Source organism: Hemiscyllium ocellatum, chromosome 18 (genome assembly GCF_020745735.1).
Source record: "Hemiscyllium ocellatum isolate sHemOce1 chromosome 18, sHemOce1.pat.X.cur, whole genome shotgun sequence".
NCBI lineage: Eukaryota > Metazoa > Chordata > Chondrichthyes > Orectolobiformes > Hemiscylliidae > Hemiscyllium > Hemiscyllium ocellatum.
The window spans coordinates 50,480,777-50,507,500 of NC_083418.1; the positions used below are offsets into that span (position 1 = coordinate 50,480,777).

The following is a 26,724-nucleotide window of genomic DNA, read 5'->3' on the forward strand; positions in this document are numbered from 1 at the left end:
GCTTGCTGTGTGCTCAGAGATTGCCACATGTCCTACATTTGAACAGTGAACAGCTTTTGGCATCCTGAGATTATAAAAGGTGCTACATAAATACAACTTCTTGCAAATTAAAGAGACCTTGAATTCCACTTAGTTTCCTGCATGGATTGCATGCAGGTGTTGGTCATTGTGCCTGTTGGGACTGATTTGTTTTTCCTTCTGTTAATCTCAAAATGTGGAGATTCCTGACAGTTATGGTTAGTAGAAGATTGAATGTCACAGCAGGAAACAATTTTAATCATCTATATAAAACAAGCTACCAACACTATTTCATATATAAATCACTTCAATAATAGAATTTCATGTCAGCAACAGGGGTGCAGAACCTTTCTGAAGAAGTTCCTGAATTCCATGTTGAAGATGGTGTAAATGATTGGATTAACAGCACTGTTGACATATCCAAGCCACGTTACGAAGTTGAGAAGATGAGGTGAAATGTGGCAGGTCTCACAAGTTGCTCTTGTTATATGGACCACAAAAAACGGAGTCCAACAAAAGAGAAAAGCACCTGAAATGAGAAGGAGAATCACTGAAGACAAGGAAAGAAGCGTGTCTGTTGGAATTGTCTTTTTGGAGGGTGGGAAAATTGCCCTTGTCATTGCTAACAATAAATTAAGCATGAGATTTGCAAAGACAGCAATATCTGATTAGGATAAGTCTTCCCAATGTAGGTGTTGGGACTGCAATGGAGGTTGCCAGCTAATATTTTGGGTTTGTGAATTCTGAGGTAGCAATGACTGTTCTCGTATCATGCTCACAGGTCTTTTCCTTTTGCTCTCACCACACACTGAGGGGTCACAACAATTTGAGCCTCATAATGTGATTGCAGTGGGAAAAAGTTTGGGAAACACTGGATTAGGGATCAATCAATAGATGTCTGTGCTGTGTATTGTCTCTGTTATTATACTAAATTGTAAATGTTTCCTGTTAAATTCATGAAGAGGCTGAAAGTTAGAACAACTCAGGTTAAGGGTGGAGTCTCCAAAGGAATTTGTGGAACTCCATTCTGATCCTCACATTTCACAGATTTGTCAATCTTGTTGGAATCAGTGGGTGATTTTATTGGAACTCGCTATCTGTGAGTATGATGGAAGTGGAGAAGATTAATGATTTCATAAGTAAATTGGATAGGCACCTCAAGAAAATAAATCTGGACAATTATGCAGTAGAGTAGAGGGCCCTTATGGAATAATGGTCATGTCCCTACCTCTGGGCTCTTGAGTCCTGGGTTCAAGTTCAGAGTTGTGTAATTCTGCAACATTCACAGAATTGTGTTTTCTACATCTAAGTATAAATACATATCAAGAAAGAGAAGAGAAACAATTGAGCCCTGTAGAACATGCTAATAAAGTCACAAAATCACCCCTAAATCATTCTACTTTCCTTGCTGTCACAAGAGTTTTGGATCCAACTTAATGTTTTTTTAAAAGTCATTTGTGGGTGTCACTGGCTGGCCAATATTTCTTGCCGTTCCCGAGTTGCCTTTGAGAAGGTGGTGGTGAGCTGCTGCCTTTGAGAAGGTGGTGGTGAGGGGCTTGAACCACCGCAGTCCATCATTGGTTCTTGGATTACATAAATTTTGAACTTTCTGATTAATCTGTTACATGGAACCTTATTATCAAAAACTCAGCTTAAAATCTGTGTTGACTGCATCAAATATCATTGCCCTCAACATTCCTTAAAAAGTTAATTCCTCAAAAAAATTCAGTGACAGTTAGATTCAAAGTTACCATAACAAATCTACACTGATTATTCTGGATGAACCCATGCCCTCTAAATGACAATTTATACACTCAGAAGTTTTTCAACTAATTTGCCTGACAATGGGGTTAGGCTGATTGGTCTCTAATCATACCTCTATCATTACTCTCCCTTTTAAAACAACATGCTCCAATTATCAAGCACCACAGCTGTGTGAAAATCCTGCAGCCAGGGATCTTGAGCAGTTCCCTGCTATTTTTTTAGGTGTTTGATATTCCAAGATTTGTGACCTTGTGTAATCAAGCGGATTTGCAGGAAAACACATTTAACACCAAAATATTTTCTGAGGACACTCCAAAAATTCATAATTTTCATTTTTCATTCTGAAAAATTGACAGAGTGTATTGACATGATCTCAACACGCACAAACATAGAACCTTGAATTACAGAAAGAAGCTATTCAGTCCATTGTGGTTGTGCTGAATATCTCACAGATATCCAGTTAATTCCATTAAACTACAATTCTTTCCCTGCAAACCAGGAGGTTTCCCTTGCAAGGATTTGTCCTATTCCTTTTTGAAAGTTATATTGAATTTTCAGCATCCTTCTCTGCAGTAGCATTCAGGATCACAACAGGAAAACTTTCCTCATCACCTACCAAGTGTTAGTTGGTAACATTTGGAGCATGTGTGATTCATGATCAAGCTGTGAGACATTCATTCCCACCTTCTCAATTTCAGAAGGTTGCAACAGTATGTCTGCTCAGTGCATTTCCATCGGTAAATTCAGTTTACCAAATCCAGGCTGGTTTTATTTGTCATTGAATAGGGATCAATCCTCATACAGTTGATGAAATGAACAAATAGCAGATTCAGGGGAAACTGGTCCAGTTTCTGCTTCTCATCCTTTAAACAAGTGAGACTGACATCAATTAGAGCTGAGAAAGTGAAAAGAAGACATTAATATCAAGGTAGAGAATCTTTTGAGGGAGAACCTTCTGGCCTATTGGACTGAATACTGAATTTAACAATTTTAGACCATAATTTAAATTTGTGTTCTTTTGATGGTTCACTTTATTCTACTTCTTAATCTCCTTACTTTGTATTCAATCAGTGACTACCTTGCCTGTCATACCTCCATACAAGCATCACGCATCGTTTGTTTCTTGCCCCATTACCACTCTTACGGTTTGTATGGTGGTCATAGGCAAGAAAGAAAGTGGAGTGAAGGGAAATGGGATCGGAAATCTCTCATCTCCTTTCAGCTGCTAGGGTTCCCGAGACCTGGAAAAATCAACTCCCTCAGATTCAGTTTAAAACAGAGATGAATATGAACATTGAACATGAAGCCTCATTAACATATTTATAAGAACAATCTACCTCCTGCATAGGTTTGTTGTCTATTCCTTCTCCCTTCTACTTGTAACAAAACTGAAACTAATGTCCCACTGGATCCAAATTACCCTTTTTGAGGGAGTAAAATTATTTCCAATCAATCTAGATTTTTTAAATATAAACTAATTTTATAATTCATTTTTCAGGGGATAATATTGGGTTCAATTCTAAAATCAGAATGCTTCAATACGACATCTCTTTGAATTACAAATTTGAAATTGCATAGCACAGCAAGGATGCTATTTGGTCCACTGTGCCTGTATTGACTCTTTGTAGGAACTATTCATTGAGCCCTGCTTGCATGTACTTTACCCCACAGTCCAACAAGTTCATGTTAATTTTTCCTCTATTGCTCTTTCAGACAGCACATTTCAGATTAGAAACATTTTTGCATAATAATGTTATTTCTGTTCCTCCTGATATTTTTACCAATCATTTTGTATTTATATATTCTGGTTATTGATCCTCCTGCTACTGGGAACAATTTCTCCTTCTTTATTTTATCAAAGTCCTTCCTTATTTTGAAGACATCCTTTAAATCTCCCATTAAATCTTCCCTGTTATCAAGAAAACAATCCTAAATTCTTCACATAAACCAAGTCTACCCTTCCAAGATCCATTCCAAAGCCACTGATATCCTTCCTAAAGTGTAACCTTAGAATTGAACACAATACTCCACTGAGGCTTCCTTACTTTTGTACTCAATGCGTAGGCTTAGAAAGTCAACAAGTTCAACAGCTTTTTATAAAAATATGTACATTCACCCTAAGCTTCTCTGTTCCTCCGCCCACTTTAACATGTTGCCATTAGTTTATATTCCACGTCCTCATCCTTCTTTCCAAAAGGTATCACTTCAAACATCTCTATTTCACCTGAGATATATCTACCAGTTTCACCAATCTACCTAACTCACTGAAGCCTCTAAATATCTTCTTCTGTTTTGGACATTTCTGGCTTCCGAGTTCAAACTTTGAACTTATGGTCTGTTTACCCAAGTTCAGGTTATCATTCTATAATCAAACAATAGTGTTCCAATACTAATCCCTGTCAAATGCCGCTGTATATTTCCTTTAAGTTTGAACTACGATTGTTCACCACTATTTTCTTCTTTCTGTCTCAGACAATTTTGTATCCATATTGCCAGTGTCTCTTCAATCCCAAAGATCTTAACTTTGTTAACACATCCATTATATTGTATTTTGTCAAACACCATTTGAAAATCCATATGCACAACATCACACACACTAAACAAAAAAACTCAAAGAAGTGTGGATACTAGAAATCTGAAACAAAAACAAAAATTGCTTGCAAAACTCAGCAGATCTAACAGCATCTGTGGAGAGAAAGCAAAGTTAACATTTGGATCCAGTGACCATCTTTCAGAACCCAACTACACTATCCTCATGCACTGTCCCTTTATGTTATCAAAAGGTTCAATCAAGTCAATCAGGCATGACTTTTCATTACTGACTATCATCTATTAATCCTGTAATCTTTTAACTCCTAATCAGTACTTCAATAGGGAACATAATATTCTAAAATAACCCTGCTCTTCCTACCATTGTCAACATGAATCTGGAGTGCTAGATTAACTCATAAATGAGAGGATGGGGAAGCAAAGTTAAGGAAAATCAGCCAAAATCTTCTTGAGTGATGATGCAGACTTATTCTAATCGTGATAAAATGAATGAGGAACAAATCTATCCTAAGATTTTACCTAATATTGGCAATCGTCATCTTTGCAAATGTTGGGATTTACCAAAATGTCATGGCATTTTTGCAAAACCAATATTAATGGAATGATTTATTTTAAGTTTGGTGTCCATAGATTAGAAGCTATTACAATGTATGAAGAGGGATTGATACAAAATTTTAGGGATTACTGAACAAATAATACTACATGAGAGGTTTTAAATGCCATTTATAAAATAAATGGTACAAGTAGAAAACTTAATGCAATGTAAGCGATATTAAGTCACTCTGGCTTCAATTTATAAAAAAAATTCCAACTAAATATTAAATATACAAAGGTCATGGAGTACATTTCTAGCTCCCACATTTTCTGTGTTGGAATCCCAGTGTCAGCCACTGAGTGTGGGAAAGACAATATTAGACCTTTGACTTCCAGTAGCTCAGCTCAGACTTGTAAAGAGAAGGAGAAGAACCTGATTGAAAATTTGAAGAGATTACAAAACTAACAGACAGGGAAATATCTATGTATATTATTTATATCAACTTCCAGAATGTATTTGATAATATTCCTCCGAAAACTGAGTTAGTTAAGTTTGTTGCTCGAGGAAGTGAAGGCAACTTATTGGCTTGGTTAAGAAACTTGACTGTGTGACACAAGGCAGAGTGCAGACAGTCCAATTGGCAGGATGTGACTGTGGGTGTTCCGAAAAGATCTGTGCTGGTGATTTAAATATTCATCTAGATAATGGAATAGAAAGCCACATATGCAAGCAATGGAGATGGAAGTGTAAAATTCCAAAGAGATATTGATAAAGTGAATGGAGAAATGGATTTTAATATATGCAAATGTGAGTTCATTCACTTTAGACTTCAAGAAGGACAAAGCAGGCTACTTGCTAAATAGTGAAAAGCTAGAAACAGAGTAGTTCCGAAGAGACTCTGGAATCCAGGTAAATTATATCAAAATGCTGGCCTTTATATCTAGAGGACCAGAAAATCAGGTATACGGGTTATGCTACAGTTATACAAAGCCCTGGTTAGAATCCATTTGGATTACTGTGAACAATTCTGAGCATCACACTCAGAACTATATTAACCTTGGATGGAATGCAGTGTAGATTTATCAGAGCACCAGCTGCACTCCAAGAAATAACTTGAGAAGAGATTATACAAATAGGTAAATACTCCCAAGATTTTAGAAATTTAATAGTTGATATAATCAAGTTTTTCATTATTTTCAAGATATTGAGGGGCTCTGATACAATAGATAAATCAAGGGAATGTTTCCACTGATTGGAGTGTCAAAGACTATAAACTTGGAGTCATGGACTCACTATGCTACAGAGAAGGCTATTTGGTCCACTGAGTACATGTGAGCACAATCCAATGCCCCAATCTATTCCTACATATTATCTAATCAATGAGTTCAAAGGTGTTATTACATGACTGGACGTGAACCCAAGCCTCCTGGTCTAGAGATAGGGACACTACCACTGCACTACTTGAGCCCCATTCCATGCTATCCCTGAAGCCTGCTAATTTATTTCTCTCAGGTACCTATACAATTTTCATTGGAAATTGTTGATTGCCTCCAACAATTCTGTGGGCAGCAAGTTTCAGATACATCGCCTGAAAATCATCTAAAATTAGAAACAATTCTACAGACACAGTGGTTGAAGTTTGAGGATTCTTACGTGAATGACAAATGATGCTAGATCAATGTTAAATTTAATACTAAGATTGATTGATTTTTGCGATTCAAAAGGTATTAAAAGATATTGAGGCAAATGTGGATTTTGAGTTAGGTTGCAGATCAGGTACAGACTGATCTCAGACTGGAGTCTCAGATGAAGCACACAAACACACTCAGGCAAGGCTTAAACAACGTAATGGTCTATAAAGTGAAGCCGAGTAGATTTGCTGACAGAAATGCATTCCTTCCCTGTGAGCTTATTGCAGTTTATGCTCATTTTGGACAGAAAGTCAGTGAAATTATATTACCTGCCCCGAAACCCTTGAGTCTACCTGTACACACTGTCACTGCTGCAGACATCAGATCGGCTTTTCTGTGAGTGAACCCATGGAGAGTGACTGGCTTGATGAGAGTCCCTGACCATGCACTCAGATCCTTCCCGGTTGTTAGTAATAACACACATCAGCTCCAGCCTTCCAGATTGCCTTTGTCCGCTACTATTCATCTCCTATCACAACATGATCACATCTGAATAACAAGGACACCTACATCAGGTTCCTACTTATTGACTTTAGCTCTGCCTTCACAGCATAATTCCAACTAAACTCATCTCCAAACTCCAAGACCTAGGAGTCCACTCCCCCCCCCCCACCCCCCCACCCACCTCTTCAACTGCATCCTCAACTTCCTGACTCACAGACTGCAATCAGTAAGGACCGGTGACAACACCTCCTCCTCAACATTGGTGTTTCTAATTACTCAGCCTCTTACACTTTATACACTCACGACTGTGTGACCAAATTCTACTCGAACTCCACTTACAAATTTGCTGATTACACCACTGTAGTGGATCGAATCTTAAACAAAGATGAGATATTGTTCAGGAAAGAGATTCACAACTTAGTGGTATGATGTAGAGACAATAATCTCTCCCTCAATGTCAGTAGAATGAAGGAACTGGTCATCGATTGCAGGAAGCGGTGTGGAGGACATAACGCTGTCTGTATCAGTGGTGCTGATATAGAAATAATCAAGAGCTTTATGTTCCTAGGAATAAATATCACCAACAATCTGTCCTGGTCCAGTCATGTTGACGATACAGTCAAAAAACACATCAACTCCTCTAATTCCTCAGAAGGCTAAGAAAATTTGGCATGTTCACAATGACTATGACTAATTTTTATATTTGCACCATAGAAAGCATCCTATCTGGATGTGTTACAACTTGATATTGCAATTGCTATGCCCAAGAATGCAAGAAATTACAGAGAGTTATGAACACAGCCCAGTCCATCATGAAAGCCAGCCTTTCTTTCATTGACTCCATATGTACTTCTTGCTGCTTTGGGAAAGCTGCCAACATAATCAAAGATCCGTCCCACCCCGGTTACACACTCTCCTCCACCTTCTTCCATTGGGCAGAAGATATAAAAGTTTGAAAACACGTACTAACAGATTCAAGAACAGCTTCTTCTCTGCTGTCATCAGACTTTTGAACGGCCCTCTCATTTATTAAAATTGATCTTTCTCTGCAGCTGTAACGCTATATTCTGCATTCTGTTCCATTACCCTGATATATATAAGATATGATTTGTCTGGATAATACACAAAACAATACTTTTCACTGTATCTTGGTACTTGACAATAATCAATCAAATCCAATTTTATAAAAATGTAAGGACAATCCTGGAAGATTGAACAGCCTTCTCCTTTTCCAGTGTTGCGGGATTGATCAACTTTCTAAATACCTAATTTCTAAAACAATTCATGTTGCTGCAGAGTTTCACAGGTAAGTGAACCAAAGCAAAACTGAGAAGTGAATGTGGGAGACGTGATCACAATATAACACAGTTTGAGTTAATGATTCAGAATTACACATAATACAATCACCAAGTTAATGGATTAGGGAAAACAGCCAACTCTGTGGGAACGGCAATGCAATGAAAGGAGATAAAACAGTACAAAATACTTTCAGACAAATATACTAATGTTAAAAGGGGAGATCAATATAGAGTTCAAGTGTAATATCTGAACAAACTAACCATGTCTGAAATACAATTTATAAGCAAAAAGATACCCTCGCTCCCTTTGATAGCCTATTCAATCTATCCCACTCTCCTAATTTCCAAGTCCCTTAACATCCCATCCAGTCGATTACTACATTTCCCATGCCCTCTAGCATTTAATAGCCTACATTGTTGATTAAGTAACTTCCCTGTCACCCCTGTCCCTCTTCAGGGATGGATGAAGTCAGTGAATTTCTCTTTTTAATAACAATCTACAATGACATTCCCTCAGAAAATAAAATTACTGGAACAATATAATCAAACCTTCAAATGTGTTCTGAAACAGGTAACTAGGGAAATTAAAATAAGTCATTTCAATAAAAAGCTAGTATCAGTGATGGTGACTGTGGAAATATTGCATTTTTATTTTAAAAACTCGACTGGTTCATGAGAGTTCTTTACAGAAGGAATTATGTCAACCTTAACCTGGTCTGGCCTACACGTGACTCCAGATACTCAACAATGCGGTTGACTCTTAATTGTACTTTGATCTGGTCTAGGAAACCACTCAGTTGTATTCAGAAAGGTGGCTCACCATCACTTCTCCAAGAGTAAATACATATGAACAATAATTTCTGCTTTTCCTGATACCCATAGTCTGTAAATGCTTGGGGGCAAGGGAGGGATCTTACCTGCTTATTTGGACCTGATTATGCTCCCGTGTAACAATCAGAGACTGACAACGTGGATGCAATCTTTGCTAACGTGCCATTTTTCTCCTTCATAATTTCTCTGTGTGATGTGGGCATTGCTGGCTAGACAAGTATTTAAGGCACACTCCTAATTTCTCCTAAATTTCTGGATGTAGGTTTGCTCACTGAGCTGGAAAGTTAATTTTCAGATGTTTTGTCACCATACTAGGTAACATCTTCAGTGAGCCTCCAGATGAAGCCCTGATGTTAGATCCCGCTTTCTATTGATATGTTGGGCTTCCTTTGATTGGTGATGTCATTTCCTATTCTTTTTCTCAGGGGGTGGTAAATAGGATCAAAGTCAACGGGTTTGTTGATAGAGTTCCGGTTAGAATGCCACGCTTCTAGGAATTCTCATGCGTGTCTCTGTTTGGCTTGTCCTAGGATGGATGTATTGTCCCAGTCGAAGTGGTATCCTTCCTCATCCGTATGTAAGGATACTAGTGAGAGTGGGTCTTTTTTTTGTGGCTGGTTGACAACAAGCAAAAGCATACAGACAACAGCAAAACTAATGTAATTTACAAAATACCTTGCAAGAAGTGTAACAAACACTACATTGGACAAACAGACAGAAACTACATGAACATCAACTAGGATCCCATTTATCACCCCTGAGAAAAATAACAGGAAATCACCATAGGAAATGATGTCACCATAGGAAATGACATAACCAGCCCAAGGAAACCCAACATATAAATAGAAAGCGGGCTACACCACCAGTGCTTCATCCAGAGGCTCACTGAAGATGTTACCTCATATGGTGACGAAATGTCTGAAAATGAACTTTCCAGCTCAGCGAGAAAACCTACATCCAGGACTTCTGCCTGAGCTACAAATCTTCTCAAAACTCACTTCTCCTAAAGCGGTGGTGAGTTGCCTTTTTCAACTGTTGCACCCATGACATCTAGGAAGGGAGGTCCAACAACAGTAAAAGAGTGACGATATTGTTCCAAATCAGGATGGTGTGCAATCTGGAGTGGAAATTAGAGTCAATAATATGATACTCACTATATACCAGTAGTTTTGATAACTTATTAAACTCTCAGAGGTAGATTTCTATCACTGATACCTAGACAGTGATCTGGTTGACATCTCATCCAAAAAACAACAACTAAAAAAGTGTTGTTTTAACTGAACATCTTACTCTGTGCATTTCTTTGATACGACAGCTGTTCCACTGCTAGATCTTATTGTAATCTTTTCAGAAAGCTGTTTACAGGGCAGCATGGTGGCTCAGTGGTTAGCACTGCTGCCTCACAGCACCAGGGACCCAGGTTTGATTCCAGCCTCAGGCGACTGTCTGTGTGGAGTTTGTACATTCTTTCCATACCTGTCTGGGTTTGCTCCAGTTTCATCCCATAGTCCAAAGATGTGCAGGTCAGGTGAATTAGCCAGGCTAAATTGCCTATCATGTTAGGTGCATTCGTCAGAGGGAAATGGGCCTGGGTGGGTTACTCTTCGGAGGGTCGGTGTGGATTTGTTGGGCCAAAGGGCCTGTTCCACACTATAGGGAATTTAATCTACATGTCAAAGTGAGAGCGCCCTTGAGACAATTCACCCTAATTGTGCGTTTGGTGTCACAACCCAAATCTAATCAACATTATACTACTACCTGACGATTTGCCATGAATCATCGTAAAGTGTGGAAGCAGGCCATTCAGCCGATCAAGTCCACACCAGGTTTTCAAAGAGCATCCCACCAGACCCACACCACCCCTGTAATCCTGCATTTCCTCTGGCTAATCCACCTAGCCTGCACACCTTTGGACAGTGGGAGGAAACCAGAGCACCTAGAGGAAACCCGAATGGGGAGAATATGCAAACTCCACACAGACAGTCGCCTAAAATTGGAACTGAATGCAGGTCCCTGGCACTGTGAGGCAGCAGTGCTAACCACTGAGTCACTGTGTCACTCATGCACAGACAAGAATCCAAACTGCTCTTACACCTACTTGCCTTTTCACAGTTGGTCTCTGGAGATCGGTCTCTGACAGACTCAGTGCGACAAACATGTAATAAATAATGTAATTGTTCACAGTTCATACCATTACAAAAACTGAATTGTTAAAGGGGGTTAGCAAGGATTTGATCTTAACTTAGCATTATGCTGGCAGAGATAAGCTGCTGCATTGTCCTTTGGAAGCTAAATATGGAATGATGTGTGATGTTCAGGAATTCTACACTCATGAGCCACACAAAATGCTATATTTTATCACAGAACCATTCATTTAAGTTACAAATTTAAATGCCCTCCAGAATTACAATCAAGCTAACATTCTGTTTTACCACTTTCAATCATTAATATCCTGTAGTTTTGTGTTTAGAATGCTGGTTAATGAGATTAACCCAGCTCAAGCTAATGCTGCCTGGTATCTTGAGAAAGATCACCTCATGTGACAGAGTGACAAACAGTCATGTGATTTATTCTTGGTTAAACTCCTGGTCTTATTGATTTAATTTGAACAGTACACCAGGGGGTCAGTCCTTATCTTCTCATTCCAATACGCTGCTGCTCTCAGCCAGCTTGTCCCATGACAATGAAGCAGATTTCTCCAGTTTGCAGTAAAGAACCATTCCCCAGTTGTTCTGCAATATCTGCTAATACCTGAGCTACAGATGAAACCAGCAACCTCAATCACAGCCAGAATGCATCAATGTTTGTCGGTTCAACATGTTCTGTGGGAGGAATGGTCGAATTTATTGGCTGGGTGGAATGGTTTGTTTCCACCTTCTTATCAAGGAGCTAAGTATAGAAATAACAATATCCAAATGTAAAACAAACAAAAAGAGAGAGATTGCTGGAAAAGCTCAGCAGGTCTGACAGCATCTGTGAAGATAAATCCAGAGTTAACTTTCATTTCTTGCCATAAATGCTGCCATACCTAATGCGCTTTTCCAGCAATCTCTTTTTTTGTTGCTGATTTACAGCATCCATAGTTCTTTCGATTTTTAATATACAAATGTGACCCTCCCCCAATGATTTTCAAATCAGTTTCCTGTCTGTAACTAAGACTGCCTAATTCCACCTGACTCAGCACATTTGTTGCTGAAACTCTTAGTTCACCTAACTCTCAGTTATCCAAAGCTCTGTGCTGTAATTCACAGCGACCTTCATTTACCCATTACCTGCTTACTGAACTACATTGGCAACATCTTAATTTCAAAATTCTCATGCATGGTTTTAATCCTTCCACAGTCTCACTCCTCCCTACCTCTGTAATCTTCCTCGGCCCAACACCTGTGTCCTCTTCCAGGTTGCCGCATGCCCATTCCCGATTTTATTAGCTCTATTATTTGCAGACTTGCTTCCAGCTGCCTGGATTCTAAGTTCCGGAATTCCTACTCTCTCTCTGTCACTCTGTCCTTCTTTAACACTCTTCTTAATTTGATGAAGTTTTTCACTAATATCTCCTTCCTTGGTGATAATGTTTGTTGATGACACCCCTGCAAAATTTTGAGAAATGGTTTAGTGTATTAAAGGCACTATGACAATGCCAGTGGCTGGTGTGATCTGTTCTTGCAATTTTTCTACAGGATGGGGAATCTGACACTGGCTGTCAGCTATATCCTTTGAAGTTCCTCCTCCAGCATGTTCACAATTGGGAATTTCACCTGGTGAGCAGGGTTGGGAGTAAGTGCAGTCCAGAGAAGCAAATACCATTCAATGCTTCATGGGCAATGATTTTCTAAAATTGCAGCACTCATAGATAACATAGAAACATAGAAAAACAGGAGCAGAAATGGTTCTTTCCATAAGACCATAAGATTTAGGAGCTGAATTCAGCCATTCAGCTCGGGTCTGATATGTTTCTCAACCTCATTCTTCTGCCTTCTCCCTGTAACCCTTGATTCTCTGTCTTAATTATACTCAATGACTTGGCCTCCACAGCCTTCTACAGCAATACATTACACAGATTACCTACCTTTGGCTGAAGATATTCCTCCCAATCTCAGTTCTCTTTACTCTGGAGCTGTGACCTCATCTCTCTTATTAGTTGCAACATCTTCTCCATGTCCACTATCTGCAGACCTCTCAATATTCTGTAACGTCTTTTAAGATTGCTTATCATTCATTATGATGTTGGCTGATAATCCAACTCAATAGCCTGTTCTTGCTTTTCCCCCATATCCTTTGGTCCCTTTCGTCCAAGTGCTATATTCAATCCTTCTTGAAATTACACAATGCTTTGGCCTTGATTGCTTTCTGGGGTAGCAAAGTCCACAGGCTCACCGCTCTCTGGGTGGAGAAAATTCTCATCTCAGTCCTAAATGGTTTAGACTGTGGCCCCTGTTTGTAGACTGCCCCGACATCAGTGACATCCTTCCTGCATCTACCCCCTGTTTCATTATGTTGGAGTTTTATAGGTATCTATGAGATCCCCACCCCCACATTCTTCTAAACTCCAGCAAATATAATCCCAAATGATTCAAACTCTCCTCACACCACAGTCCTGCCAACCCAGGATTCAGCCTGGTAAACACTCACCGCATACCCTCTATAGCAGGAACATTCTTCCTCAGATGAGGACACCAAAGCTGCACACAGTATTCCAGATGGTCTCAACAAAGGCCTGTAAAATTTGAGCATGACATCTGTGTTCCTGTACTTGAATCCTCTTGCAATGAAGACCCACATAACATTTGCTTCCTGTGCTGTCTGCTGCACCTGCATGCTTACCTTCAGTGACTAGTGTACAAAGACACCTAGATCTCATTGCACATTCCCTTCTCTCCAATCATAGCCATTCAAATAATCATCTGCATTTCTGTTTTGGCTACCACTTTTGTTTCCTGCCTGTCAACCGGTTTTCTATCCATCTCATTCCCAGGTGCTTTCATTTTACATACTTATCTCTTATAAGGGACTTTGTTGAAAGGCTCCTGGAAGTCCAAGTAAATCACATCCACTTACTCCCCCTCCTCAACTCTACTAGTTACATTCTTGAAGAATTCCAGCAGATTTGCCAAGCATGATATCTCTTTTATAAATCCATGACGACCGTCTGACCTTGCCACTGTTTCTAAGTGCTATTAAATCTTTTAAAATGGACTCTAGCATTTTTCTCACTAATGGCATCAGGATGACTGGTCTATAATTCTCAGTTTTCTCTCCATTTCCCTTTTTAAAATAGAAGGATTACATTAGCTACCCACCAGTCTATAAGAACTGTTAGAATATTGCGTGCAATTCTGGTCTCCTTCCTATCGGAAAGATGTTGAGAAACTTGAAAGGGTTCAGAAAAGATTTACAAGGATGTTGCCAGGGTTGGAGGATCTGAGCTACAGGGAGACGCTGAACAGGCTGGGGCTGTTTTCCCTGGAGCGTGGAGGCTGTGGGGTGACTTTATAGAGGTTTACAAAATTATGAGGGGCATGGATAGGATAAATAGGCAAAGTCTTTTCCCTCGGGTTGGGGAGTCCAGAACTAGAGGGCATAGGTTTAGGGTGAGAGGGGAAAGATATAAAAGAGACCTGTGGGGCAACTTTTTCACACAGAGGGTGGTATGTGTATGGAATGAGCTGCCAGAGGATGTGATGGAGGCTGGTACAATTGCAACATTTAAGAGGCATTTGGATGGGTATATGAATAGGAAGGGTTTGGAGGGATATGGGCCAGGTGCTGGCAGGTGGGACTAGATTGGGTTGGGATATCTGGTCAACATGGATGTGTTGGACCGAAGGGTCTGTTTCCATGCTGTACATCTCTGTGACTCTATGACTCTAACTGCTCTGATAGAATCTAGGAAGATGCTCACCAGTGTAATCACGTTTCTAGGGACACTTCCTTACATACTCTGGAAAATAAATTACCAGGAAGTGGAGATTTATTAGCTTTCAATTCCATCGATTTTCCCACACCATTTCCCGAACAATGTTAATTTCTTTCAGTTCCTTTGTTGCACTAAACTCTGCGTTTCCCAACATTTCTGGTCGGTTATTTGTATTCTCCTTTGTGAACTCAGAACCAAACTGTGAATATAGTTGGTCAACCACTTCTTTGACTTCTGTTATAAATTCCCCCATTTCTGATTGTAAGGGACCTACATTTATCTTCACCAATCCTTTTCTCTTCACATACCAACAGAAATTTTTACAATCAGTTTTTATGTTTCCCACAAGCTTACTCATGTCCTCCCATTCTTCGTCAATCTCTTTGTCCTCCTATGCTGAATTCTAAACTGCTTCCACTCCTCAGATCAGGGGTTTTTTCTGACTAATTTGCATGCCTCTTCCTTGGATTTAATGCTATCTTTAATTTCCCTTATAAGACGTAGTTTGGCTACTTTCTGGTTTTACTTTTGCACTAGACAGGAATTAAACAATTGTTGCAGTTTACCAATGTGCTCTTTGAATGCTTGCCCTTATCTTTTCACTGCCATCCCTTTAAGCAATGTTTCTTAATCTATTATAGCCAACTTATTTCTCATACTATCATAGTTTGCTCTATTTAGTTTCAGGACGCTAGTCTGCGAATCAACTATGTGACTCTCCAACTTGATTCAAGATTCTTGAATATTATGGTCTCTCATCCCCAATGGGCCTTGCACAACTAGATTATCAATTAGACCTTTCTGATTATGCAACACCCAGAGTAGCCTATTCTCCAGCTGGTTCTTCTATGTACTGATACTGAATGAACCTTCCTCTGCAGTAAAGAATTCCACAGATTATTTACCTCTGAATAAATTCATCTTCATCTGTTTTAAATGTCCAGCCACTTACTCTGAGATTTTGCTCTCTGGTCTGAGACTCTTCCACAAGGGGAAACAACCTCCTTGAATCTACCCTGTCAAGTCCCCTAACAATCTTGATTTGGAGGAACTGGTCTTGGCATGGGGGTGTACAAAGTTAAAAATCACACTACATCAGGTTATAGTCCAACAAGTTTATTTGGAAGCACCAGCTTTCGAAGCGCTGCTCCTTCATCAAGTGGTTGTGGAGTATGAGATCGTTCGACCTTAAGGGATGAAGGAGCAGTGCTCTGAAAGCTAGTGCTTCCAAATAAACCTGTTGGACTATAACCTGGTGTTGTGCGATTTTTAACCTAAGAATCTTGCATGTTTCAATAAGGTTGCCCCTCATTTTTCTAAATTCTAATGAGTACAGGCCAAACTTACTTAAATTCTCCTCATAGACAGTCCCTCGACACCCGGTATTAACCTAGCGAACATTCTATGGACCTGCTTCCAATGCCAGTGTATTTTTCTTTGTATTAGAGCCCAAAACTGTTCAAAGTTTTCCAGTTGTGATCTAGGAGTGGTCTAACTAAGCAGAACCTCCTGATTTATATTCTGCAATTTCTTTGAAAGAAAGGCCAACATTCCATTTGCTTTCCCTATTGCCCATTGAACTTGGATGCCAGCTTTTTGTGATTCTTGGTTGAGGGCTTCCAAATCTCTCTGTTCTATAAAATAAAACAACGGACTGCAGATTCTGGAATTTTGAAACAAAAGCAGAACTTTCAGATCTGCTGAGGATTCCCAAACAACTTTTATTTCTGATTCCTTTGTTCTATAGCTTTCTGCGGTCTTTCTCCATTTAAATAATATTCTAGCTCCTTTATTCTTTCTGACAAAACAAAAACTCACATATTCCAACTGCCAAGTTTTTGTCTACTTGCTTAACTGTCTATGGCCCTCTGCAGACTCTTTGTCTCATCCTCACCACTTAACTTTCTACCTATTTTTGCATCATTTGCAAACTTGGCTATAATACATTTACTTTCCTCATCCAAGTCACTCATACATATTGTAAATAATTGTGGTCCCAGCACTGGTACATGTGCACTCCACTAGTTACTGGTTGCCATTCTCAAAATGCCCTTCATCCCAAATCTCTGCCTTCTGTTCGATAGCGAATCCTCTATCCAAGCTAATATACAACCTCTAACACATAGAATCTTCTCTTATTAATCGCCTTATGTATGGTTCCTCCTCAAACACCTTCTGAAAATCCAAATATATTACATTCAATGCTGTCCCTTTATCTCACCTGCTTGTTATCTCAAAGAATTCTGGTAAATTTGTCAGGCATGATTTCCCTTTAATGAAGTGATGCTAACTCAACTTGATCATATCAAGCGAGAGTGTGGTGCTGGAAAAGCACAGCAGCATCCGAGGAGCAGGAAAATCGATGCCTCGGGCAATAGCTCTTCTTGCATTTCTAAATATTTTGCTATTAATAATGTTAAGCCAACTGGTCTGCAATTACCTGTTTTTTTGTCTCTGTCCCTTTTTAAGTAAAGATATTACGTTGGCACTTGACACTTTTGCAGAATCTAAGGATTCTTGCAAGATTACTGCCAGTTATCCACTATCTCCTAAATATCTTAGGATGTATCCCCAGCAAATTTCAGCCTTATTAGTTTTCCTCACAGCTTCTTGTTGTGCTCCCTCAATACGACATTTTCACAGTGGATTTGATGGGTGAATTTTACACTCTGCTGTTTGAATGTAAAATCCATTGGGTGAATATCCCGTTGTCTATTTTCCCATCCATGACTGCTACAAAAATCTACGTTGGGCTGTGGGGTGAGGATTTACAGGAGATGTGTCAGACAACCTTGGGCCTATTCAAATTATTAAATGTCTAATACATTAAACGCCACTGCCAATATTTTATTGGCAGTGGGGGATGGCCCACACCTTGCGAGAAGCCTGACAGTTTTTGCTACGCACGCTGACATCAAACCTCCTTTGTGGAGCCGCTAAGCCCACTGGAGCCATCCTTTTTTAATCTCCCTCTTTGGCTTCTTGAATCTAGCCCCTCAGCGCTTCCTCACTGAGACATCTGATTCCAGATAGATCTGGGCTCCCAAGCACTGGGGACTATCTGTGGTCCCACTTGTGACCAGCCCACCTGGTGGCACTGTGGAACTACAGAATGCTGGCCATCTGATTGGCCCGGTGCTTTCTGAGGCAGGACTGCTACAAAGTTGGCGCACAAGTCTCGCCTTAAAGCAATCTATGCTGCTCCCAGTGCAACATTGCAGCCATTGGGATGGTGGGCAGGATTCTCCCAAAATTCCAGCTGGGAGGGGGAAGGAAAAGTCATGCCCATTATGCAACGCTGTCATAGGACATAAACTTATGAGTTAAAGCTTTGCAACCTGCCTGACCAATATATGGGCCCAACAGTCATAAACTACCTCATAGGGTTTGGATTGATGGTCCTGACAAAATATGTCTCATTGTAATCAGCACACAGTACGAAGACTGGTTTCTCTGGACTTACATCCCAAACTGCTAACGGCTAGTCCTAATGCCCTCAACATGCTGCTGCTGAATATAGCATGTATTGTGTTTGCTGGGATTATTGCATCAGATACAAGATTAGTCTGGATGCTCAAACACTCACGTCGCTGACTATCTATGACGTGTGGACTCTGTTCACTCCAGATTAAACCTGACATGTCACCTCATCGCCTTAAGCTATTCAGTAACAGAAATAAAATATTAATCTCACCCCTCACTGAGGGACGGAATGGTTTGTCTACACCAAGTTAAGTTGCTATATCCGTAAAATATTAACTAAACACTGAAGCAGGAATTAATAGGTTAAAGCACTTACTTCCTTCAAGTTCACAGAAGACAGAAAGAAGGACAATGTTTTTTTTCTCACTGGGAGGCATGAATCTTTGGAACTGTGTGCCTCAAAACGTAGTGGAAACTTTGATTCTTTCAGAGTAAAGGTAGATAGATTCTTGAATAAGCAAAGGACAGACGGTGAGTTCAGGGGTTGGTTAAAACATGGTATAATGATCTTATTGAATGGTGAAGCAGGCTGGAAGACAAAGTAGAAAATGTGTTGCTGGAAAAGCGCAGCAGGTCAAGCAGCAGCCAAGGAGCAGAAGAGTCAACATTTCGGGCATGCGTCGATTCTCCTGCTCCTTGGATGCTGCCTGGCCTGCTGCGCTTTTCCAGCAACACATTTTCTGCTCTGATCTCCAGCACCTGCAGTCCTCACTTTCTCCTGGAAGACAAAGTGGCCTACTCTGGCTCCTAATTGATATATATATACGTAATGTATAAGTAGGGTTTATCAGGAAACTGAGTGACCAAGTAATATGTCCAGTTACCACCTTCAGTTCATTTAAACACAAATGTTACTGTAAATGAAAAATCTTCCAATGAGATTCTAACTTTCAGCAGCTTCCTAAATGAGAGAAATCAGATGACAATATTAAAATCAAATGATACAAATATTGATACACTAGAACTATTACAATAGGTTTAATAAATTAATGGCTAAACTGTAGCAGAAGTATTATGTCCAACTCTGGGCACAACACTTTACACATGAAGTGGCCTTTGAAAGGCTGTACAGGAGATTTACTGAAATGCTTCCGTGGATGAGGGACTTCAGTTATTCTGAAAGATGGGAGAAGACGGTGTCGTTCTCTTCAAAGCAGAGGGAGTAAAAGAGAAAATTAACAAAGCTGTTCAAAATCATGCAGGGCTTTGATGGATTAACTAAGGATAAACTGTGACCAAAGGCAGGAGGGTCAGTAACTTGAGGGTACATATTTAAAATTATAGTCAAAAGAATCAAGGGGAGATAAAGGGAATATTTTTCAGGCAGTAGCTTCTTGTGACCTAGATTGCACTGCCTGAAAGATTGGTTCCATATTAACTTTCAAAAGGAACTTGAAGAAATAATCAAAGGTAAATTCTGCAGGGTTATGGAGGTAGAATTGGAGGGGTTGCAAGTTGGACTGACTGGATAACTTCACCAAAGAGTCAGCATAGGTATGATGGGTTGAATGGCGTGCTTCTACGCAGGTGAGATTCTTAATTTAAAGCTTCATTGGAACTGACTGGAACTTCCAGTTGTTTCGAAGCAGGGCTGAATTTAAACAGAATCAATGGAACAAAACATGAATTGGTGACAGCAAGTTGAGAAGGTTTGTAGCTCAGGTTGAGGTTCTGGATGTAAGTTTGCTTGCTGAGCTAGAAAGCTTGTTTTCAGACGTTTCATCACCATCTGAGGTAACACCATCAGTGAGCCTCTGGTGAAGCGCTGGTGTTATGTCGCGCTTTCTATTTATGTGTTTAGGTTTCCTTGGGTTGGTGATGTCATTTCCTGTGTTAGTGATATCATTTCCCATTCCTAGTTACCTAGTATGGTGATGAAATATCTGAAAATGAACCTTTCAGCTCAGCAAGCAAACTTACATTCATGAACTGGCGACAGAATCAGATACAACATACACAGTGTCTGACACTCACCTACAACAATGGGTAACACTTTCATTGCTTTGCGCTCTCTTCCATTAATCTTTGCACGCTTCCTCCTGTTCACTGGGCGTGAGCGAACGTACTTGACTTCTGAAAATGTTACAGTCTGAATGGACCGGTCCACAAACTGTCTTGATAAATCACAGTCTGACTTTGGAAAGAGATGCAGTTCTTCACGTTTGACATGTGTCGGACTTCGGTCTATTAGTGGAGGAGGACTCTGCGGCTCAGTGGGGTCTCCATTAATTTTCCTGAAACCATGCAAGCTATGCTTTAGCTTGCGTTTCCGTGCTTCCTCCCACCGCTTGAGGCCCCGGAACATACCACAATATAAAAGCAGCATAATTGGGCAGGGGAGAAAGAAGGAGCAAACAGAAGAATAAATTATATAATTATTGTCCTCCAATTGACAGACGGTCTGATCTCTGTCAGGAACATTGTTCAGGCCAAAGACAATTGGTGAGGCAACGGCAAATGCCAAGATCCAGGTCATGGAGATCAAGATGATCTGCCGGAGATCCACGTGTTTCCTGTTGTAATTCAGTGGGATCAACACAGCAATAAACCTGAGAGAGAGGAGAAACAGTAACAGTCCCGATGAGTAAAGCTGGCGCTAAACAGGGTCCACATAAATACAGCATGAGATAATGAGGGCATGAGAAAAAGGCACTACATTAATCACAAATGACTTCAATCTTCATTTAGATTGCAAAAGTCAGATTGCCAGAGGAAACTATAAAGAAGAATTTATGGATTGTATATGGGACAATTTCCTCAAACTGTATCCAAACAGTTTAGGTCTGGTAATGTATTATGAGGCAGGTTTAATAAATAATCTCAGAGTAAAAGATCCCCCAGGAAAGATGGTAGAATTTAGCACTCAAATTGAGAGAGAATAACTTGGGCTTTGTAATGATAATTACAAAGGAATGAGGTCAGAGTTTTCTGGAATGGACAGGGCAAGAAGTTTACCAGCAAAGTCTGTCAAGGAACAACAGCAGGTAGTCAAGGAAATAGTTCATGGTTCACAGCAAAAATGCATTTCAGTGAAGAAAAAGATTCTAGGAAGGGGATAAGCCAACCATAACTAATCAATGAAGTGAAAGAAAAATGTATACAATGGGCAAAGATTAGTGGTAAGATAACTAGAGGAAGTTTAAAAACTAACAAAAGATGACCAAAAGAAAAAGAGAGAACAAGCAAACTTTGAGGATAAACTTGCAAGTAACATCAAGACTGATAATTTCTTTGAATACGTATAAAGGAAAAAGAAGGGTCAAAATAAACATAGGCATCTCACAGAATGTGGCTAGGGAAATAATAATAGGAACCAGGAAATGGAAGAGGTATTGAATAAATACTTTGAAAATTGATCCAAAGTAAAAACATGAATAGCTTTCCAAAATTATTGAATAATCACTGGGCAAAAAGGGTATAGGAAATAAATACAACCATAACTAGAGAAAGAGAGAATCATCTCAAAAACAACAGAGATAAGGAGGAATTTGTTCTCTCAGAGGGTAGTGAATGTGTGGAACTCTTTATCAGACAGTGTTATAGAGGCTGGGTCATTGAGTATATTCAAGGCTGAGATAGACCAATTTTTGTTCAATAAGGGAATCAAGGGTTTTGGGAAAAGGCGGGAATGGGGAATTGAGGCTTATCAGATTAGCAATGATCTCATTGAATGATAGAGCAGACAGAATGGCCTACATCTATTCTTGTAACTTATGGAGTTATGCTCTGTTCCTCTTGTTGGTGGACCTTCTGTATCTCTTTTCGTTTCCTAACTTTATACAGTCTTCTAGTCCACCGAAGACTATAATACAATGCAGCCAATAGACTTTTCGGCATGCTGTATTCTCAGCTGTGGGCTTTTCTGTGATTCTTCAGTATTACTAGAGGTGTCCATGCTGAAGTCCAGTGACGGGATTGGTCTCAAAGTTCTTCACCCACTGCTCCCTCTTGTGGATGGGATTCCCTTCCAGCTTTCCGCATCTTCTGCAGTCAGATTGGTAGGTTAGCCTCATCCTTCATCTGTGGCACTTCACTGCTCCTGGGCTTCTCATCAGCTGCTCCCTTGATGCTGGCCATTGTTTCTCTGGATGTGATGAACACTCACCATCATGTCTGGGTTGTTGATTGAAGGTGGGCCACACCCATGTTAGTGAACATCAGCAACCTTTTAAGTATCTACAATGTATACAAAAGAATGGCAGGAGAGGACATCACTAGAACCCTATACACCCGAGTTGCAGACCCATGTTATCTGATGTTATGACATAACTCATTATGTGGTGGTGACTCAGCTGCCTCATGGCGCCTGGGAGCCGGATTTGATTCCAGCCTTGGTGACTGTGTGGTGTTTGCGTATTCTCCCTATGTGTGCTTAGGTTTTTTTTGGTGCTTAGGGTTCCCCACAATCCAAAGATGTGCAGGTTGGGTGGATTGGCCATGCTAAGTTGTCCGTGTTATGCAAGCTAGGTGGGATAGCAATGGTAATGTGGGGAAGGGTGGGGATGGAGGGAATGCTTTTTGGAAGGTTGGTGCAGACTCAATGGGCTGAATGGCCTCTATCTGCATGATAGGGATTCTATGATTCTATACTCAGTGCTAATATTAGTGTAAAGGTACACTTGATTCTTTACTCCACAGGACACTGTTGTTGTCAAATCTCAGGAGGACAAAATACTTATTCAGAATTAAAAGAAAAATTATTTCATTTCATGCTCTTTAAAATATATTCACTGTAAAAATATTGGAGATGGGACAGTAACCTGTTAGAACAGGTTAGATGGTTAAAAAGTGCTGAAACGTCCAGCAATATGTCCAGTCAAAGTTGGCAACTAACCTGCCAAACATAGCAATTTGTCAGGGAACACCACACAGTCACCAAGGCTGGAATCAAATCCGGCTCCCAGGCGCCATGAGGCAGCTGAGTCACCACCACATAATGAGTTATGTCATAACATCAGATAACATGGGTCTGCAACTCGGGTGTATAGGGTTCTAGTGATGTCCTCTCCTGCCATTCTTTTGTATACATTGTAGATACTTAAAAGGTTGCTGATGTTCACTAACATGGGTGTGGCCCACCTTCAATCAACAACCCAGACATGATGGTGAGTGTTCATCACATCCAGAGAAACAATGGCCAGCATCAAGGGAGCCTGAGTGTTGTCCAGATACTATTGCATGGACTGCTTTAGTATCTGAAGAGTGCGAAATGCTTCTGAATATTTTTAATTTCAATCATGTCAGAGCCAGACATTTCACAGTGGCTCACTGGTTCGCACTGCTGCCTCACAGTGGTAGGGACCCAGGGTTGATTCCAGCCTCAGGCAACTGTGTGGAGTTTGCACATTCTCCCTGTGTCTGCGTGGATTTCCTCCAGGTGCTCCAGTTTCGTCCCACAGTCCAAAGATGTGCAGGTTAGGTGAATCAGCCATGCCAAATTGCCCACAGTGTTCAGGGATGTGTAGGCTAGGTGCCTTCATTAGGGGAAATGTAGAGTAATAGGGTCGGGGAATGGGTCTGGGTGGACTTGTTGGGCCAAATGGCCTGTTTCTATCCTGTAGGATTCTATGATTTGCAATTACAGCACTAATGACCTAAGGGTAGAAGAGTGGTGTGAGCCCATCCCTGACAAATTGCTATGTTTGGCAGGTTAGTTGCCAACTTTGACTGGACATATTGCTGGACGTTTCAGCACTTTTTAACCATCTAACCTGTTCTAACAGGTTACTGTCCCATCTCCAATATTTTTACAGTGAATATATTTTAAAGAGCATGAAATGAAATAATTTTTCTTTTAATTCTGAATAAGTATTTTGTCCTCCTGAGATTTGACAACAACAGTGTCCTGAAGCTAAATCTTTGATTCCGAGACATCAGGGCACTCCTGGAGAGGTGACAACTTTGGAACCTCCAAGACATTATTTATCCTTCAGTGTGATTCTGCTGTCAATACCTTGTCTGATCTCTGTCAGATCCCGATATTTTTGTGAGGCAAGCCATTGCTTTTTTCTAGTTCAAAGTCCATCTTAGGATACAATGATTTAAAATTTGGAAAGTACTTACCTGTCCACACTGATGGAACACAGATTGAAAATTGAAGCTGTGCACAGCATCACATCCACAGTCATTAGATAATCACAAAGACCTGGGCCAAGTGTCCAGACTCCACCCTGAAACTGAAAACAAAACTTCCTCACAACCGTATCCAACCAATGTAAATAACATTAATGAGATATACTTTATAGAGCACATTTAACAATATGCAATGACCCAAGTATTTCACAGGAACAGACACGACACTGCGACAGACAAGATGATATTAGGTATGACGAGCAACTGCTTATGAGGTTTTGCTAGTGTTTTAAAGGATGGAAGCGAAGTAGAGAAATGGAGAGGCGTAGGGAGAGAATTTTAGAGCCTGAGCCTCAGACTCCTAAAGACATGGTCACAATCGTGGAGCAATTCGAATTAGGAGTGCACAAGAAGTCTGAATTAAAGGAGCAGTGAGACCAAAGGGAGTATGCAAGGGGCCTTCATAGTGATTTAGACAAGAAGAATGAATGGGCAATACATGGCAGATGCAGTAGAACATGGTTAAATGTGAGGTTATACACTTTAGTGTGATAAACAGAAAGGCAGAGTATTATTTAAATGGAGATATATTAGGATAATGAAAATAGACAGGCAGGTGCAGCAAGCAGTTAGAAGGTAAATGGTATATGGCCCAGCATTGCAAGAAGATTTGAGTTCAGAAGTAAATATAACTTACTTCAGTTATACAGGACCTTGGTGAGAGTACACCTGGAGCATTGCATGCAGTTTTGGTCCCCCAACCTAAGAAATGTTACACTTGCCATAAAGGAAGTGCATCAGGGGCTGATATCAGAGAAGGCAGGACTGACATTGAGGAGCAGTTAGTTTGACTGAGCATGTATTCACCAGAGATTAGAAGAATGGGAGGAAATCCAATTGGAATGTATAAAATTCAAACAGAGCTCGACAGACGCAGGGAGGATGTTTTCTCCAGGTTGGGAACAGGAGTCACAGTTTCAGGATAGAGAGTAGGCCATTTAAGGCTGAAATGAAGATGTTTATTCACTCAAAAAGTAGTGAAACTGTGGAATTCTTTACCACAGAAAGCTGTGGAGGCCAAGTCATTCAATATATTCAAGAAAAAAAGGAGATACTTCTTAGACATTAAAGTAATCAAGTTTATGGAGAGAAAGCAGGAGATGGTACTGAGGCAGAGGATCAGACATGATTGTACTAAATGGCAGAGAAGGCTCAAAAGGCAGAGTGGCCTACCCCTGTTTTTCATTTCTATGTTTATATCTTTGAGGATTGAGATCTGGAAGATAAGCCAGAAATAGTGAAGGGCAAAGATACCAAGGAATTTGAATGAGGATTCTAATGTTAATGTACCTAACCAGGAGCCATTGTAACTTACTAAGGGGTGATAACAGAATACGATTTGCTGTAAGTTAATACGTGGGCTTCTCTGATTATTATTGTGGTCTGTGTGGTACTAAATTAAGTCCCATGAAACTGTTGTCTTTCTGGCAAAGATCAAAGTGGCTGCAGTGATAACGGATTTCATCAGTTATAATCTTCCAAAATTTTCCTGGTTCTGGAAAGGTCCCAACTGTTCGGAAAGTCCCAAAATTCTAACGGCTGGTAATCAAGGGAAGGAGGGAAGCATGGAAAAAGGTTAGTTTAACTTCCGTCAGTGGGAGGTATGCTTGAATCCTTTTTCACGTTCTTACGATCTGTTTTTATATTTCTTGCGACAGGTTGGTAATTTTTAAATTCAAATTTATTCTCCTTTGTTTTAATTTAGTTATCCTCTGAGATTTTCACATTCTTTTAGCCAACCGCTATTCCTCACACCCTTATTTTCAATTCAGTCCAGATGGGGTAGATTTTATGGCTGATGAAATACCCACCCTCATGACCTAAAAACTAGTTGGCATCTCCCCAGCATGAAGTCAGGCCTTCCTGCAGCAATAATACACCAGCGGTGGCCTCCATTAGTGAGACGTTTGCCCCTCAGAGTCAGAGAATCCTGCCCTAGGGAGCTACGTCTGGCTAAAAGGGAGTAACGGCCACTGGTAGAACTACATCTGCAGGACTAAAAATATCATCATGAGTTACACCCAATCCAAGGCAAGGAGATAACATTTCAAAGGTGAGGAA

General features: G+C 40.2%; 1 protein-coding gene across 1 annotated transcript in view; it reads right to left on the bottom strand.

Annotated features, from left to right (window-relative positions):
- Nucleotides 1-344: 344 nt before the first annotated feature.
- LOC132824225 (D(4) dopamine receptor-like) overlaps nucleotides 345-26,724 on the bottom strand; it is a 36,551-nt gene continuing 10,171 nt past the window's right edge. Inside the window, exons 2-4 of the mRNA XM_060838531.1 lie at nucleotides 24,595-24,707; nucleotides 20,506-21,080; nucleotides 345-547 (exon numbers count right to left, since the gene is read on the bottom strand). Coding sequence (XP_060694514.1) covers nucleotides 345-547; nucleotides 20,506-21,080; nucleotides 24,595-24,707 — 891 coding nt within the window. The remainder of the gene's footprint in view (nucleotides 548-20,505; nucleotides 21,081-24,594; nucleotides 24,708-26,724) is intronic.